General features: G+C 37.2%; 1 protein-coding gene across 1 annotated transcript in view; it reads right to left on the reverse strand.

Moving 5' to 3' along the window:
- The window catches only part of ADGRD1 (adhesion G protein-coupled receptor D1), a 154,581-nt gene that overhangs the window by 103,418 nt on the left and 31,837 nt on the right, over positions 1-19,326 (reverse strand). The window contains 1 exon segment of the mRNA XM_050906507.1: positions 18,651-18,792. Coding sequence (XP_050762464.1) covers positions 18,651-18,792 — 142 coding nt within the window.

Raw genomic sequence — 19,326 nt, forward strand, 5'->3', positions numbered from 1 at the left:
TATAACCTCCCTGCAAGAAACCTAAAGGTTTCACAAATAGCTTTTGCTCTGTTACACTAGGAAACAAAAGAGGATTTCAAAAGAGACTTTCTGTTCATAAAGAAAACAGAAAACCAACAGGGTACTAAAGGGTTAGCTGTGCCAGTATCTTTTCCTGAAGATGATTATTACTAGTTGATGCACTCAGAATTGGAACAGTTAAGCAGATGTGATGTTTGAGCTGTGTTTGGTTTATTCGACACACATCCCCAGTGATAACATTTTCAGGGGAAAAATCATCTCCATTGCCCGCTGCTCTCCATCAAGTGCATTCCTTCCCCAGCCTGGCCTGGCACCACCAGGCACAGCCATGTTGGAAGGCACTGCCTCATTGCTAACATTTTCTTAAAGTCTGGAGTTTTTGTAGCTGGCATGTGCAGGACAGAATGAACCTGGAAAATACTTACACAGATTATACCAAAGGAATGTAGGGCAAGGATTAAATTATAAACCAAAGTGACTTTAAATGAAATAACACAGCAGGTTGTGATGGCCATTTGATATGGTCATTTAGTATGTGACTTTCAAGCTATGACAGAGGAGTAGGTGGTAGATGCGAGAAAGAGGAGGAGACTCCTGGCTTGCCAGAAGGCTTGTATGATATCCCAGGTGGGGTCTACATTCCTCCTCCTTCCATCTCTCCAAACTACTTCTCCTTGACTTGGTGCCTAGAAAATCTGGTCACCTTAATACATAGTTGGCAACATATCAGTGTAAAAGTCCACACTGACATCTGAAAGAGATCATTTCACTGCCCACACTGGAGGAATGTTTCCCCACAGGAATAAGGAATTTTATGAGTGTTATAAAAAGTTACTGGCACTACAACGTATTATCACTGTGGTATAAATTACTGATCTGCATGTCAGCTATGGGCCAGCTAGGATGGCAGCCAGAACCATCTCTCTGCTCTGAAAGAGCTGCATGGGCAACTGCCTCCCTTTGTGGCCTTCATCCTTAGTGTCACCCGGTGTATTCCTCTTCAAGAGGGATGGATCCAAACCAGAAGGCAGAGAGGGGCTGAGCAGAAAGCTCTTGCATCACATACTGATCATAATACAACCGCAGCAGCAGACAACATTTTGATCACATCTGTTTTGCTGCCAATAAGAGTAACAATGTAACACTGTTTTTCATGAATAGATACCAAAGCTGCAGGTAGTTTTGCCATACTCTCAAGCTTGGAGTAAATTAAATAGAGTATACTTGAATATACTTAAGTCTACTTAGTTCTTAAAATACAAGATACTTAGATTCTCATCAGGCCGTATGTTTCAGCTGCACAATTATTTTTTTCAAGTGCTCTGAAATTTACCTTTCTTTTTAGCCTATGTTTTCCTGAAGTTGTCAGATGTTCTGTGACAGAAGGAGATATTGTGTACAAAATGCAAAATATTCGTTATCTATACTGTCCCTCGTATTCCTAAACCGAACATGCTGGAGCCATCTCTTAAGCAAGCTGTTACATACCCGCAGTAGCAGTGCGTGGAGGTGGCCACCTTGCACGGGGCCGTTTCTTCCCCCTTCGCAGGGAGCTGAGGGGTGCGGGCAGGCACATACCATGCATGGTGAAGCTGACACAAATGCAATCTGCACCAACCCAGGCTCGCCCAGTGCAAAAGGGGAATCCAGCTGAGAGTGTAGGCTCAGTCTGGTTCCTACCTGGTCCTTTACTTCAGGGAAAAAAGCAGCATCCAAGCCCTGATCCATTCATCAGGAGTTATGTAACTGAAATAATACTGAATTTTGTAACTTCGCACAATCCTGTAACTTAGCACAAACTACAGCTAGGTGATACATCTTTATCTCCTGTTCAGAAACCCAGTGCTATGAGGCAACGTCGTATAAAGAATACTGTCAGAAAAATGAGAGAGACTGCAGTTCAGACTGAAACAATTAATCTATATGCAGGGGTTGTCATCATTTCCCATTAGTTTGGAAGCTCCAGCCTTGTCAGTGATCCATCAGTGGTTCCAAGACACATTTTTATTTTCAGGGCTCTATAGCTCTGGGCTGAAATGTCACATTTGTGGTGTCATCAAAACATATAAAAATCTGTTTCAGTCATGCACAAAAGAATATGAGGAAAAATAAAGGATTGTCATAGTCTCAATACCTTTCCCTTTTAAATTTTTTTCTCTCTCTTTCCAAATGCATTCATCAGGCTTAAATATAGCACACTACAGAAAATCCAAAATCGGGTGTTTTTCTCAGCAAGTAATCCAAACTTCAATCATTACAAATATAAATCTCCATATCTCATCTGTGCAGTCTTTACACTGAGCACAAATAGTACCTCTAATTCCTTAATGTATCTCTATTGCTCCCCTCACCATATTGCCCACAGCAGGGAACTTCCCTGTGAGTGCTGATCTGCATAACCTTGCAGTGAAGTAAGACACATCGGGTAGGTTTTAGCTGAGCAAATCTAGATGTTTATCACTCCAGGTTCCCTTCATATCAGTGGAGACAAATAGGAGTAATTCAGCCAATACATTTTAAACAAATACTTTGGCATGAGATGGATCACATCCTGGAAGAACTAACATCTCCTTGACTGCACAGACAGTCTGGGCTGTTGAGCAAACATGGAGATGTCACTTGTATAGGAAGTTAAAATACAAAAGTGTTACTCAAGCACACCCTGACTCAGGTCGCCAAATGCAAACAGGGTGCAAGCTTCATTCAAATAGAGGGTAACTGGATATCCAAATACTTTCATGGATCTGGCCCTATGCATTTTCTGAATTGCTATAGGTACCCACTGGAATAGCAGTCATCCATGTCCCAGTCATTGGACTGTTCTTATCTCTTGACCCTTGGAAGGTCCAGTAAGAGTTTTGTCTGCTCTTCATCTAGTGTGAAGGGCAGCAAATACACCTCTAACATTTTAGCTTAATATTCTACAATTCAGAAACTAACTAACTCTTTGCTAGCATTAAGATGCATGCTGCAAAAGTCAATGCAAAAAGCTGTGGCATGAAAGTAAAATTCCCTGATGATCTGAAAGAAAATACAATGAGAAAGACATCATATATCAAGTAATACAGTTATGTTCTACAAGACTTGCACACCAGCAAAGATAGGGATGAAACGTGTGCAGCAAGAAAGCGTAAGTGAAAAGTAGCTCTTTTAGAAGTAGCACTGGTACAGAGTCATTGTATTGATTAATTGCCTTTACACAACTGATGACTATATTTAATCCAGTAAATCTCTGGGGGTTTTGACATGTCATTAGTGAAGACAGTCAGGTAAATATGTATAAAACATCAAGAAATAGTAGGTACCTAGGAAAAAATGTCACAGCTTGCAAGAAATGCAAAATTCAGCATTTCTGCTTACTCTGTAACTTGAAGATGTTACATCTAGTTTAGATAAATATGGCTAAAAGAAAAGTTGCCTTTCTGTAATACATTGTGCTTCTGCTTTAAAAAATACTTATGCATTGGTTAAGATCATTATTATATCTTTCTAACACCAAAGGAGAAAATCTTGTTAGGTCTTCTCAGATAGGATAAGAAGTCTCCATGGACTCTGTTCCCACTAAGATAGGAGATTGCAGGCTGGCAGTGCAAGGTCCAAACAGCATAAGACAATCGTGGCTTGGTCAGCCACCACTTTTGATCTTAAGGCATAATAAGAGAAGCAATTTGGGATGTTTCCTAGACTTTCAAAGAAGCAATGAGCAAGTTACCCAGTAACTCTTTCTTTTTATATTCAGGATTTAGGCTGAGTTTTCTGAGGTTTCTACTGTATGGTTCTGAGCATTTCAACAACATGTAAAATTCAAGACACCAGTACCTTTGATGATCCCCAAAGTCATGGATTATTCTTTCTTTCTTCACTGAAGCAGCACAATTTTAAGTCAAGAGCCATAGTTAAAAATTCGGCTTTTTGGAGTCTGCCTTCCAGGAACAGTCTTCAGTAACCACTTAAAATTTGCTGCTCTGCTAAATATTCTTGCCAGTACATTTATTTTCTGCTGGCTAGTTGATAGTTGCAGGAAGCAAACTCTAAATTATTTTTTTTCCTTAAGTGGAAGAATATTTATGGCTTTTTTTTTTTTAATAATATTTACTGAGCTCTAACCTTCCTTAAGAGAAAGCCAAAGAATGAGTTAAAATATGTAAATCTAGATCTGGGATCTACAAACTATTCAAGTTGAGGGAAGTAAAAAGCTAATCAACAGTCTGCAGACTATGCCAGAAGAATGGAAATATACAATAAAGAAATATACTATATACTGAAGTTGTGCTTTTGTTCCCTTGGGTACAGACTTTACCACAATAAAGCACTAAGTTTCTGCAATTCTTTTTATAAATTTTACTGGAAATATTTCTATCATTCCATCAGGTTTGACATTCACAGGATATACTTGGGTTTGATGTTTTTGTGGTTAGCTGAGAAATACATGATTTAAAGTGATATCACATACTCCAAGGTGGTTAGATAAGTGTGAGGTTACACATTTCTTAAAATAATCAGGCTTAATAACACATTTATAAGGAGCTTGTTCCCTCCATGCTAGCTTCAAGGGATTGTGCAGAACTTTTATACTGAATGATTCACACACAGCATCCCATTTCACCCCTCCCAACTGGTCATTCTGCTTTTTCATTCCTGTACTTTTTAATGCTAAAGAGAAATCTACAAAAGAAAATAAGGCAGAAAATTCCCTTTTAGACAAATTACGTACCTTTAGTTAGGATTTAAGGGCAGGAATTTCATTGTCAGACACAGACCTGTGCTTGGTGCTGCAGCTGTGCACGCTTGCTCTGACGACTCCAAGCAGAAACATGCACATGACAAGTGGATGGCTGCATTGAGAAGCATCCTCTCACAGCTGTGTACGAATGCAGCCTGCGTGGGTACGCACCTTCATTGCTCCTGCCAGTTTGGCTACGAATGCAGTAATAAATGGGCCTTGAGCATCTAACTGAACCTCACTTAGTAAAAGCTTTGACCTGAAAGATTAAAAGTTAACCTAACCATACCGCATGCCAAGCTCTGAAGTGAACGAGTTGACAGCACTCGGCCATTTTGCAAGAGAACTCTGTCCCGCAGAGGATGCTGAATTTATGCCTATTTGTCTCACGCTGGCAACTGTTCCCAAGAGCAAAGTAATGCTTCTCTGAAACAGAAATGGTGTTTGTGCTATATTTTCTTCTGCTGTATTAAATTATTCCCTGGATGATTTTCTTCCTTCGCCCACACCTCTTTTACCCCCACTAACACTTTGTCTAACTCTTGGCAGATTGTCAAGGTAAATATTTCTGCTCCTTGAAGGAATTTACATAAAGCCCAACTGCTTTGCAAAGGAGAAATGCGTGAAGCTGTCACAGCTCCTTGGTGACAGTTTAGGAGGGCTCAACACTGCATTCACAGGACCAAGAAAGGGAATATTTTGACGTCTTCTCTAAGCGTGCTCTGCCATTCATCAAACAACTTCAGTTTAAGAGTTAGTTTTAAGTTTCAAAGCTTTTATATGCCAGTCTGAGATAATGGTCTGAAACACATTTTTACTGGTTGTGTTCAACAGGTTTGCAGTAGTCACATTTTTGCAAACTTTAGCAGTTTTTGGAAGTATGATGGCTGTACAATAACGCTGTGGGGGCCACTGTGGCTGAGTCTGAGAATGTCTTTCCTGGAGATGCCCTCAGTTAGTACAAACTGACATCATTTTATTAACTTCTGTGAACTCCTGCTGATTGACTAATTGATCCAACATCAATTAGTCGGAGTGCATAATTAATGGCATTACATTGCAAGGCTGACTTTCTTGACAAAGAAAAATTGATCCAGTTCTGAGGGCCTTTAAGTAATACTCCTAAAAGAAGAATTATCCTTTGTCTGCCATAGGCAAAAATCAAGAAAATTTATTTTTAGGTTGAGGGGGGGAAAAAAACCACAACAAAAAAAGCTTTCTATCAAATCTGAAATTCCACAACTTGTTGAGGGTAGAATCGTCATCCCTAATAACAAGTGGGAACCAGAAAGATTTCATCAGTGTAGCTGAATAATTACAAACATCGCTCAGGAAAACCAAATTCCCTGGTGTGTCTGGTGCTTTCTCCAAATGTATTCTTTTGCTGGCTATTCAAGCTGTATTTGATATCAATTATCACAGCAGACAAAAACAAGGAATGAAAAAATAGACAGCAGTGCTCCTGAAGTTATCGCTATTGAAATTATTTAAAATATCTTTAGGCTAATAAAAAGCCTATTGTAAAAACTGTTGCCAAAGAGCAGCATAATTCACACATAGTCTAACATGGACCAATCCATTTCTTAAGTGCCACAGGATATTTTTTCCCTTGTAACTTTATTAATTAGAAATCTCCTTGAGTATTCAGTTCATACGTTCTCTACCTTATAGCCACAGAGAGACTATGAAAGGAAAGTGTCCACTGTGCATGGGTGCATTGCAAAAATGCTAGATCTTATGGAGGCTTTTCATATCAACCTATAATGCATGTCGTAACAATCTCTCCAATGCATGGAGAAAAGGCGCTCTGATGTTTTACACAACCTCTCCCCTTCCTCCTATTTATACAGAGTGGGATTCCTGAGGTAGCTCATAGTAGAATCTCCAAACTTTTGGTAACATCACCAGTTATTACATCATTACGCTGAACAAGGAGATTTAGTCATACTATACAGGATTAATTTATTTCACAGCTCTTTGGTTAACATGAATGCAAAATAATGAAGCTAATGACTTACATTGGACTAAAAGCTGGTGACTAAACATTTTTCACTAGATGATAAACTGTGCATCTAGGGATTAATTCCACCCTAAATCCTTACGTGATCTGTCAAAGTACATTTCATCAGCCTAACCCCGTAAGTTCTTCCTACAGGGCACCATATATAAATACAAGGAGTGCTACCAAAGTACTCAAGCTTAGTTAAAGCACCACATTATCTGGCACAGCACTCCAGCTCTTGCCTATTTTTCAGCAATATGGAGTTTAATATTAACATTGAGCATATATATATAAATAGCAGGCTATAAAATGACTAAATTAGGATGGATATATAGATACAGATATGACAAGCAAAAAAAAAAAATACCAGCTGAGCGGATTAGACTTGCTCTTACTAAACCTGAGAATTTATTTTAACCAATATTGGAAATATTTATCTATTTCTTTCTCTGAAATCAACCAATAGCCTTTTTACTAAAAATATCTGTGCTTCTGAGACATTACTTTCTACACCTATCTTCATAAGTATTTCCAAACTGATCTTTATATAAAGCATATTCTATAGCCCCCTGCATTAGTTATATGCATGAAACATCTCCGGGCTCAACCCTAGAAGAACAGATAAAAGCAAAACATCAAAATCCAATAATCAGAGGAAAATAATTCTCAAAGAAAAAAGCGCTTAGAAACATGAAAAACCTGGGAAAAAAGAAAGAAATTAAAAAGCAGAATATAAAGAATTTTTTTTTTTTAAAAAAAGAACAGGTTAATATTCTGAATTAGAACTTTAAACTTATCCAACTTTCGTTTACTGCAAATTAAATCCTTTTTATTTCATTTTATTTGTTCATGAGATTTGTATATTTATGATTTTCACAACTTCTGTCTCTCCTTGTTTAGCACTATCTAATACCCAGCTTCAGCAAAGCACTTAGCAATGTGCTTGATTCAAATCACATGAGTAATCCCTGTAAAACATGTTGCTACATTCTTTGCTCTCTCTCCTAAGCTGTGATGCTCTAGTTGTCATACTGAAAGTGTTATCATATAAGCCCTGCCTTCGTCTAGAGTGCCCTTTCCCCTTCAAAACATATGTTAGTCATTAAATGATAGCTTGAACAGATCAAGATTACTGAAATTTATTGTGAGTCACTGCAGAGGAGGAAGGTATGCAGAGCTAGCTTCAGGGTGAGTCACTGAAATGCAGTTCCTCTTGGCTGGCCCTGTTCGGACAGGAATCTTGTTGCTGACCCAGCTTGTGTTAGCCTCTTAAATTGGGAAGGACTGTACTCTTTTCCCTTTTTTTTTTTTTTTTTAAACAAAAACAAAAAAAAAGGGAAAATCCCTCCTTAGCAGCTGCACATTTCCTGCTAGAAAAACAACTCCAAGTTTCTATTACTAGCTGTTAATATCATTATCTACCAGCTCTGTTGCAAAGCAGAGGGAGTTGAGTTAAAACGCCTAGTGTAACAAGTGGTGGGGAGGGAAAGAAGCAAAACCAGGAATTTACCATCCACAGATTTCTCTAAAATATGACTCCTCTGCCATTTCTGAGCTAAAATTAACACTATTTTCTAAGCCAAAGTTTTTATTTATGTTGTGTGAACTAAATGCAAGCATTGTTTTAGATTGGCGATGTTACTGTAACACAGTCTATACTTAGCCGTAATGCTGCCTTGTAATAAGTACGGTCACAGCCACAATGCAATATCAGGTGACTTTGGTTTTGCTTTAGAAGAAATGCCACTGTGGAAAAGCAAAGGCAGATCACACTGACCACTGCTGAGCAGGTGCCTTGTTTTTCCATTGCTGGTTAAATACAACAGCTCAGGAGCGTAATAAAAAGGCTAGAATTCATTCCAAAATCTGTGTAATTATTTCTGTACTAGTGCCGCTAATCACCAGCAGCAGAGCAGTAATCTTTGCCTCTATTAGACTTTATAACTGCTATCTCTCCCTCAACCTTCCCCACTTTTCTATTATGGTTGTGAGGACTCCACTCTTGAATGTGGATCATATTCTAGTTTTCTCATTCAGTGGTCCAAGGCAATATTCACAGCATTCTCCTGCAGAAATTGTGAATATTTAAAGGGGAAAAAAAAAAAAAAATCAATTTGCATTAAATGGACTTGTAGAGTTTTCAAATCTTCCTCTTCCTAACTATAAATTCATTCCATTTGGAAACTGCCCACTACTTCTTTATCACCAGAACAGCAAAGTTGAAGACAACTTTTCAACCCTCATTATCACAAACTAAGATTTTTCAGTTCCATAAAACCATACTGAACTCCCTTGCATTCATTGTTAATGTCTAATGTGTGTAAAGTGCCAATATGCAACTTCCAAAAATTCCTAGTCAGATCCCCCTTAACTGCAAGCCAACATAGAGAAGCTTCATGTTCAAAAACCTCAAATATTCTATGATTTAGAAATACATCCAAATGAATAAATTTCCTGTCACCATCCATATCCTTCTAGATCTTGTACTTTTTTTGACACACACACACACAAAAAAAAGTGATTCAAAGGATTAAAAAAAGATAGCCTACGGCCTTTCGACAACCATGTTCTAAACCAGAGTATGTGCAGAAAACCATATTCTTTTCAAAAGATGTTCTATCTTCACAACAGTTAGCCTTTCATTACCTTATCATTTTCAGTACATTTTTGCATATGTTTCCAAGGCAGCAGAACAGAAATCAGGAAGACAAAAAGAGATTTAGTATATTTACCATTTTCTGAATGAAGTATCATTTGTTTATATACATTTAAATATCAGTCATTTATGCCATATAAATCATTCCTGCAAGCTTAAGAGGTTTCACAGAAACATGGGCAGATATGCCAGAAGTCTAGGAACTTGAATATAAGCATGTGATAATGTCTTGAATTGGCAAGTAAGAAATGTAAACCCATAATCTAAAAGTCAAAAGAGCATGAGCAAAGAGTTCAAACTACGCACAATTAATAAAAGTAGTCTAGCTCCCTCAACACTTAGTGCTAACGTTTTGAAGTCACCACTGGTGCAAAAAAAAAAAAAAATGGCAACTGTTACACCAAAGTATCTCAAGGAGAATGTACAAGCGGTTATTCAGATCCCATACTACTGAAAGCAATAAAAAATAAATTAAATAGAGTTGCAGATGGCACCTCAGCTGAAATAACTAGCGAGAAATTTTGTAGTGAACTTTCTATTGGTTAGTTACTTAATATATGTGCTGACAGAACTTTGCATTTTCAGAAATTATTTGTACAGAGGGCTTCTGCTGTATTCCTCAATAAATACAGGCCCATTTAACTGCTAGGACTCGTCCTGTGCAACAAGTGGTATCATGGGAATCCTGCCTCTCAGAGATACACATAAGATGTTAGATACAGAAAACTGGCTTAAGAGCAATTCTCAGCACTTAGATACATGGTCTACTCTAACTTAATTCTTGCCATATGTGAGAACATGGTAAAAAATAATAAGATAAGTATCTTAAGAAAATCTAGACCTTAAGAGCTTGCCAGTGTGTGTAAGACTTCCAGTATGAACCCAGACAATGTACAATGTGACGCAGCTGAAATGTAAAGGATCAAACTAATAAATCAAGCAAAACAGACAAGAACATGTTTCTTAAATTTCTCTTCACCACAGTAACTTATCTGGAACCTAATCACTTTGATCTGGAAGACAAACTGAGTTGAACCTGCCTAGAGTTAAGTCAATGGGTCCAGAGGATCCAGAAAGTCCTTTCTCTTATTGCTTTTATGTGGATTATTCAAGTTGTAACTAATGGAGAGATAGCAATGCATTAGCATTAGATTTCTACTCACTAAAAAACACTGGCTGCCAGTACAATCAACAGACAAACTATCTGAAACAAATCTTCATTTTTAGTCTTTGGATTTGATTCTGTTTTCTCTTCAAACTGTTACAAATAACGAAGAATGGAGTTGCACCAGTCTGAAAGCAACATTAGATCATCATTAGAGTGAGGACTGAAAGCTTGGCCCCATGGGATTCAGCAGTTCTACCATGCATTGTAATTAAATCAGAATTTTACCCTTTGTATTTAATATCTCTCTTTACAAAACAGTTTTCAAAACATACTCTCTCCAAGTGTCTGACTAGTGAATTTTAAATTCTCAATCAGCAAAACTATTTCTGACCTTTTTAAAAAAAAAAAAATAATGTGGGCATTTTGAATCTACATCCAGCTTTTTGCTATTTCAATTGCTACAGTTTACTCCTGCCACTTCAAAACAGCTTGACCTCATCAAGAGAGATTTTACAGGATCTGTGCTCACAGTGGGGATTAGGGACTGGTGGTATGTTATTCTTACTTTTCGGTTTATCATTTTAAACATCAAAGTTATTAACATTTGAATGTTGGCTACTTCACCTCTGCAGTAACTTTTTTCCATAGCATTTAAATATGTATATATCTGTACTAACATTGTGCAAAGAAATACAATGTTTTATAGCAGAAACCCTGATAGTTCATTAAATGTAGCACAACTCGCTGGAACTCCTGCAATAAGCCCTCACCACATGCAAGGATTCTTATGCAAGGATGCTTTGAGAATGTAGCCACTGATGAGGAACTTAAACAAGAGGAATTAAGTTGAATTTAAAAATTGTGTTCATGGCTGGGACAGAACTCTACATCATTGGACCAGATTTGATCATGTCAAATATAACCCCATAATTTTCTCTTCTCCTCCTGTGACAAATGTTCAATCAAAGGCAGAGAGCGAAGCAGCACAAGATGCCACAGTTCTGTAAAACAGGATAACTGTGGAATTCAGTTCTGGGTTTAAGTCAGCAAGATTTTTCAAAGGTTATTGCTTGGTATTGACTGACCTCCAACTGCTGATGCACTGTCACTTGCAAGCAGAAATTTGGAAGAGAAAAAGCAGATGCTTTTTGCTGTAGATTGATAACACTTGGTTCCAGTCACCAGTGGTTATTTTCTTTAGGCAAGAGGTAATTTTGTAGATACTAAGTGGAAGCTGGCATATAAAATTACCCACATACCCAAAGAATAAAAGTCAGCAACTAAACTTAAAAATGAAAGCAAACTTTACTTGCACACTTCCAAAAACATTCAATCACTTCATGATGCCCTCACTCCTGTTGCAATATTCACCTCAAAGGCAAAGGACTCATTTACAAAGAAATATTGAGGATTTGTTTCATGACAAATGAGTGATAACACAGGGAAAGTATTGTGCCTCCAAAGGCTTAAGTTTGTTCTGACGTGAAAATGAAACCTTCTATGAATTACAGCTTATTACAACGCAATCCTGATTCTTACAAGAGGCGATCTTCAATGTGCTTAATGAAAATCTATATTTTTTGTTACTGCACTTTTCTAGGCTTTTAGAATGGATTCCTATGAGAAAATAAGTCCTAGGATGTTTCTGTTAATAACATTAACAATACGGAACTATTGCTGTATTGTTAAGAGATGCTGTATATCATCATAATGACTACTGGTATTTTAAGGTTGCCCAGGAGCAAGAAAATTAGCTGCAACTATGTTCATTTCTCATTTGAACTCAATGGATTTTCTGTATTCTTTATAGCAAGGATTTAACTTGCATAACAAAGTACCAAACTTCGCATTGATTTTTAAATTGCAAGCTTTATTATTATTTCTTCTTTTTGCTTAATTGTGGTACACTCTGTAAGAGTCACAGTTTTAATTGTATTTTATTCAAGTTTTTCTGGCAAAGTCCATCCAGTGAAAAAATTATACCTTTGTACTGCAGATGTGGGCAAAAGTCATTGTTTTTCTTCGATCGATATATAAATTAGTCAACACTTAACTTGCCATAAAAATAAATTGGCTCCACATTGATTTGTCTCTCTCATGGTAGCGCTAATATTTGTGTACAAGTGGGAATTGGTTCTTCTCTCATTTTATTTTCCTATCAGTAATGATGTTAAACAAACCTCGGGATATGGCACACTTGCTGGCCAAGCAAAAGACAACAGGGAGAAGGATGATGTTCGGGTATCTTTTAGAGGCAAAAGTCCCATTGCCTCATTAAAGGCTCAATGAAAGTGTTCCTTAACCTTGTCTCTATCTCCCTGAACTGCAAGAGGACTACCAGCACTTTTTTATAATGGGAGAACAGTTAAGAGAAGAGGAGGTCTATCTTTTCCCTGCACTTTACAATCTCTAAAGGAGTACCCCAAGAGAGCACTTCCCAGACATGCGGGCTGCACTTACAATAATGAATGCTAATGCTCTCATACGATTCCTGGTTCTGGAGATTTAAGTCATGTAACAGAATACGAGATGAGATTAACAGGAAAAGCTGATAAAGCTTCATTGACAAAGTGCTCTAGCGAGGAGCACAGAGGAAGCGGGTCACTGTGGGGTTCTGATGGGAAGCATTCATTGCAGAAAGTAAAAAGGGCAGAAGCAGAGAAATGATCGAGAGAGGAGCTGGTCAAAAAAAATGAGGAGAGAAGCAGCTGTTTGAATGATTCTGAATGATTCAGTGTAATAATACGGTAGGAAAGATTAACACTTCATGGTCAGGCAGACAACTCCGAGCACTACATTTGTTAAAACGAATCGCAAGGAGAAAAAGGAATGACATGGAACAATGCTAAATTAGTCCGAACTTGGCAGTATCTTAGTAAAGAACATTTTCTTCTTCCCCCCAGAATCAAACAAATCTTTAAAATGGCATTTGCATTAAATATATTTGGGAGAAAACCAGCTACATTAAGAATTCCCAATTTGCATCTATCTTCATGTGAGGCCCTCTCACAGAGGGTGTAACAGTCAGGAGTTTATAATTCTCTAAAACTGCAACTGCACATGTTCCCCTTCTGCAAAAAGGAAAGGGAAAATAAAGCCCTGGAGAAAACTACAGAAGCCTTGAAGTGGTTGAAACTAGTGTACAAAAAGTTTTCTTCTAGCCGTAAGGCAATTTTCTCTATGGTGCCAGTCAACAGTAAGGGATCAACAGAGCAGTGAGCACAGTGTGCTCTGGTGCATCATCCAGGGTATGAATGCTCCCCTTCTGTCTCATTACCTTAGTCAGTCTTTTACCCTTTCTGCACCAAATATGCCTGGACTTACACCAAGGTAGTATTTCTATGTGCTGAAAGATGGTCAGCTGCCTTGTCAGGAAAGACAAGAATTTATAGCTACTTTGTCCCCAAGACAGTGTCAAAAAGTGACTTCAATGTGGTCAAAGATCAAGGTCTATGCTACATAGCCATATGGATCTTACAAAATATTGGTGCAGTTTTACACCATTTCTCTCTCTGTTGCCTCTTCTGACACTTGCCAGAGCATGTTGTGTATGCATTCCAGCCTTGACATTCATCTCTTCTACATTTCTACCCTGTGCTGTCATTTCTTGGATCATATAAGTGCAATGTTAGTTCTTCTCTAGTTGCTCCTGCTATGAAAAACATCTTGCTAGAAACAGAAACTTTTTGAGGATAATCATTTTACAAAATGTACTGTTGCTTCATTAGAAAACACCTGGACAGGTTGAGATTAAGCCTTCTTCAGCTGCAAACTACCATCAGCCTTCACATCATCCCTCACACACTGAAGGTGTTAGTTGATTTCTGTTATCTTTTTTACTGGAGACAGTAGTTCATCCAAGTTGCTGAAGAGCAGAGCATCATCATTTTTAAAATCAGTCAAAAAGTGTCTGTCTTTCACTGAAATGTTCCTGAATAACAACTGACTATTGTAACTTAGTGTATCAACTTTTGTCTCCTAAAGGGCTTAGTTTAGACAAAATTTTGCTGATAAAGAGAAATGTTTATATTAGAATAAAAACTGCAACCTATTGTAAAGAAATAATTTTAAAAATGCATCTTTAATGTAACTTGACATATTTACAGTTATGAAGAACAATGTCTGTCTGAAGACATTTTATGTCCAACATATGAAGTTTTTTCAACCTTCTTTGACCAAAATGTTGGGAATGTAATCTAAAGCTTTTCCAAAGAAATCCTAGACATTTTGCAAAGTTTAACACCTTAATACAAGCCCATATTCAATTTATTTATGTCCATTCAATACTAAAGCTGAAATGATATGCCTCAGGGTAGTTCCACTAAGGAGCATGGATCTAGTTTAACTGTATCTTTACTGTTTTGGTCTTTGGACTTGCTATTAAAATTACCAATGCACGCGCCAAGCTGTAACTGAGTTTGATGTGAGTAACTATCCAGTAGGAACATAACCTATTCTTTTGGTTCAAGTTCAAAGGCTCCCACAAGTACCACGCAGTCACATTTTCAGCCATTACATACACTGGCTGGAGATTAGCAACGGTTACTACTGTTGATCCTCTTACTATTTCCCTTATTCTCACTCCAATCCTCCTTGATGGGCTGGAAGTGTTCCAGTCTCCAGAACAGAGACTACCACATACTACAACCTGACCCAATCAGCAGGTATATCAAGGGAGCTGCTAAGTTTAGAGGAAAATGTGTGCTCAGACTGAATATGCTGCAATTACAGGCAATACTAGCTGTCAATGAACCTTATTTTCTTGCATTATAGCCTTTGTTTGATAGTTTTTCAGGTAAGCTATAGAAAGAAAACAATATGTATGCACAGAGCAAGCTCTTCCCATTCTTTGCACAGGTGTATGTTGACTGGCAAGACTGTATTATGACAAACATTGAATCAACAGCATAAAATATTTAATGAGATTTAAAATCCCACTATTAATAAAACAGCTTAACTGAGTGACAATCGATCTGAGTCTACAGTGTCACAAAGTACTACTGGTTTTCTCTCATCTTCATCTTGTATCCTAAGCAGTGAGAAGGAAGGGACAGTCATTAAGAAGATCCATGAATGTAATTCTTCAATATGTAAAAAGTCTCAAGCAAGAAGGCCTCAATGATCCCCAAATATCACAGGAAAAGCCATCTTATATCTACAGAGAAGGAAAATGAAAATTGCTTTTCACCCCATCTATGTCATTGGATAGCTAGAGCGGATAAGCATTCCTCAGAATGGCAGAAAGAATGAAACACTTAATCACTTTATGTACTTATGCAAACAAGTTAATTTTAAATCCTTGATGAAGTCTTCTTGCAAAACAATCTTTCTGAAGCTGTTAATATTTTCATAAGACAAAATAGAAAGAGTAACAGAAAAACGGTTTCAGGGATTGTGCAACAAAATAAACTTGTTAGAATAGTGACAATTAAAACAGAAATAACACTATAAGTAGTAAAACGTACGTGTCTATCCTATCCACAGGGAGTCTTTACTTCATAAGAAGAATTAAACAAGTAATATTTTTATCCTGTGAAAAAATTGGGATGACTTATTCATCCTGATTCATGAGAATTTCTATTTTAAATCAGAAAACCATTTTCCACTAACGGAAGCTTGACCAGAAAATTTTCTGCCTGCTCTGTTGGTAGAATGTCAACCAGCAATATTGGTCCCATGAGAATCCAGCTGCAAGCCTGAATATCAAGGCCTAATGGCTGTAATTACTGATGTCCTCTTATGTCCTCTCTGATGGAGGTGAGTCTGTAGTCTAGTCTCCGTAGTCCTTGTACCCATGAAATTAACAGTGTATGTCTTAACTATGAGGTGACTTCTCAGCTCCTGTGCTCCACAGCACCAGTTTAGCCTCCAGCCTGTCCCCCAGACTGGGCACCCATCTATTCTGTGCACTCTTCTAGAAAGCACCATGGGGCAGTGGGCAAAGGAAGCATTAACATGTCATTTATAAATATTCCCTGCATTCTTACCTAATTGATTAGATATTAGCATCAGTTTGTATTGCCTCATGTTTCAAAAAGAAAGAGAAATTTAATCATCTCAAGCTCCTAAAAGCTACGTAAAAAATGCAGACAATTTCAGAGAAACCCAGAGAATCCTTGCCTAAGAGAAGATTTAACAGTGAGTTAGGCTGTGGAACGATAAATGCTTTGTGAAGTTTTGATTCAAGAGGTGATATTCAGTTCACAGACATTCTCTTTGTAACTATTTCCTAAAATAGACATGTTTTATTTTACTCCCTTTTGTTTTCTGTTGCTCAATGATTGGCATTTTTCCTATACACACTAGAAGAAAAAGAATTAAAATTTTATTAAGCTGGGCCAAGCATCACTGCAATCAGTACAAGAAACCGTATTCTCTTTTCACTCCTTGCATTTTTATACTTGTGAAATCCAGTAGACTCCATTGGATTAGCTATAACTAAATTAGATCAACTGAAAAAAGTCAGACTCAAACTTAAATTTTAATAGAGAAAAACTATTTGTTTGGACTTATTTTTTACTTTTTCTTATTACACTTTCCTCTGTTAAACTGAGGACATTATGTGGAACAAACAGGCAACTATAAAAATGAGATTGGTATCCACTTCAAATGCTTCTCCCATTATTAAAAACAAGCAAGCAGTATTTTAATAGATGAAACTGGTTTCTAAGCCAGATTTTATGCTCTTGGTTTGATCATTATATTCAATCATAAACTTACATAAATAGCTTGTCTGTTACTCTTTATTTTAAAGTACATACTTTAACACAGTGATCTTGCAGCCAGAATTTCTTTTACATTTTAAATTCTACTTTTATTTCATGAGCGATCATACTCAACCAAATGAAACCACTTCAGAGAGTGAAATATGTAGTATGATAGAAAGGACCTGTGCTGCTATCATATGAAAGCTTTCAAAGACATGCAGTCATTTCCCAATCTGCTTAAGTAAATTCACTTCAATTTACTTCTGTAAATTTGCTTAAGTAATTTACTTAAGTAAATTCACAAGTAAATTGTCTAAATTTATATCGTTTAAAATTATTCCATGGAATTCATTGGAGACACAGCAGTGTAAAAGAGAACAGATTTGGCCCACTGTTGCCATTCTTATGCACAACTGGAATGTATAATCTATTCATCCATTCCTTAATATTAAACATACTCACTAATTAAAAGCCAGAAGAGAAATTATATTCCCAAAGCCATAGGTGTCAGAGGCAAGCAGTCTTCCTATCAAATTCAATGTATATACCACTTCAGCAGAGCTGCACACATTCTACTTACTCCTTACTACGAATCTTCCCCACAAATATTCAGTGTATTTCTATCTACACTATGTATTTGTTTCTAAAGATTACTCGCAGAATTTGGAATCCATATACAAGATACCCAGAGGCATTTGGGTTGGTTCTGTTGCTCACTGATTAATAGCTTTTTTTAAGCAAATTCACACCAACAGAAAAAATACAAGAATACGTTAATTTGGTGAAATTGAAATGTCTTACTAAAATGGATCAGTTTTAATAAAACTTGTCTCCAAGTTTTCTCAGATTCTCATATTTCTTGTCTCTTGTTTCTCAGATTCAGAATGCTCTGCTGTCTAGAAAGGGCAGTTCACACTAGAACAGGGATTTGAACCTGCTCCACTCCTACCCCAGGGAGATGCTCTGCCCATCATACTTGTGTCTGCCCTTGGAGGAGTTCCTTCTGTGGGTTTATTCATGAGAACATTCAAAACACCTCAGTTATCTCAGTACAGATTAAGACCAAAAGCAAAAACCGTAAGTGAATTCTTGGTTTTGACAGCTCTAACGAGAAAGCAGTAATTCATACCATCCTATTGTAGATTGCACAAACACATCCAAAGAACAATACACACAGAAAGGCCTAAAGCTATACTTGTCACTTCACCTTCTTTTTCAACATGTGCACTAATCAGCCTTTTGCAGTGATGGAAACAGAAGTCATTGAAGTATAATGGTTGGAAAAACATAATATTGTAGTCACAAATGCCACCAGAATTGCTACTAAAAACGCCCACAAAAATTACAAGAGAAATACAAAGAAGTCATCACAGACACTGAAGTTTTGAACAGCCCTGATGATAGCCTAAACTGGTATTTTCCATTTCACTTACCAATTTGTGGGTGAGCTGGATGGTAATAAGAGGAGATCCTGACAGATTGTGGGACAACTTGGGTAGAGGTTCCACTTTGATAGAGATAAGGTAACTGGTTGCTGAGATCATATAACCTTTGTAGGCAGCAGCTTCAGCAATCCTCGGAAAGAAACAAATAAATTAAGTAGAACAACAAGATTTTTTTAGTTCATCCACAACACCTACAACAACAGGAACACAGGACCTCCTTTTTCCATTCAAGTCAATGAATCTCTATACGGGAGCAAGATCTGGCCCCAAAAGATCCTACAGGACTAGAAGCAACAGCTACAAAGTATAGGGAACAGCTTTAGACATTAGGAGACTTGATATCATAAGTATTCCTTCATTCTGCTCCTCTTTTGCAAAGTTGTACAAGCCTTGCTAAAAGTGCTTTAGACAATTAGAGAGAATCCTACAAAGTAAGGGATCTAAAAGTAACCTAACTAAGCAAAGCAATCTAAGTGAGGAGAAAACTTGCAGGGGTTTCAGGATGTCTAATTAAACATACTTATTAGTAAGACACATATATATATATATATAATGCATATAAGCATATACATAGGAATATATTTAGAAGTAATTTATAGCTTTACTTTAACAAACCTAACTGCACATAATCAATTTTTCAGAGTACATCAGGTCACAACGCAAA

Source organism: Gymnogyps californianus, chromosome 16, assembly GCF_018139145.2.
Source record: "Gymnogyps californianus isolate 813 chromosome 16, ASM1813914v2, whole genome shotgun sequence".
Classification (NCBI taxonomy): Eukaryota; Metazoa; Chordata; class Aves; order Accipitriformes; family Cathartidae; genus Gymnogyps; species Gymnogyps californianus.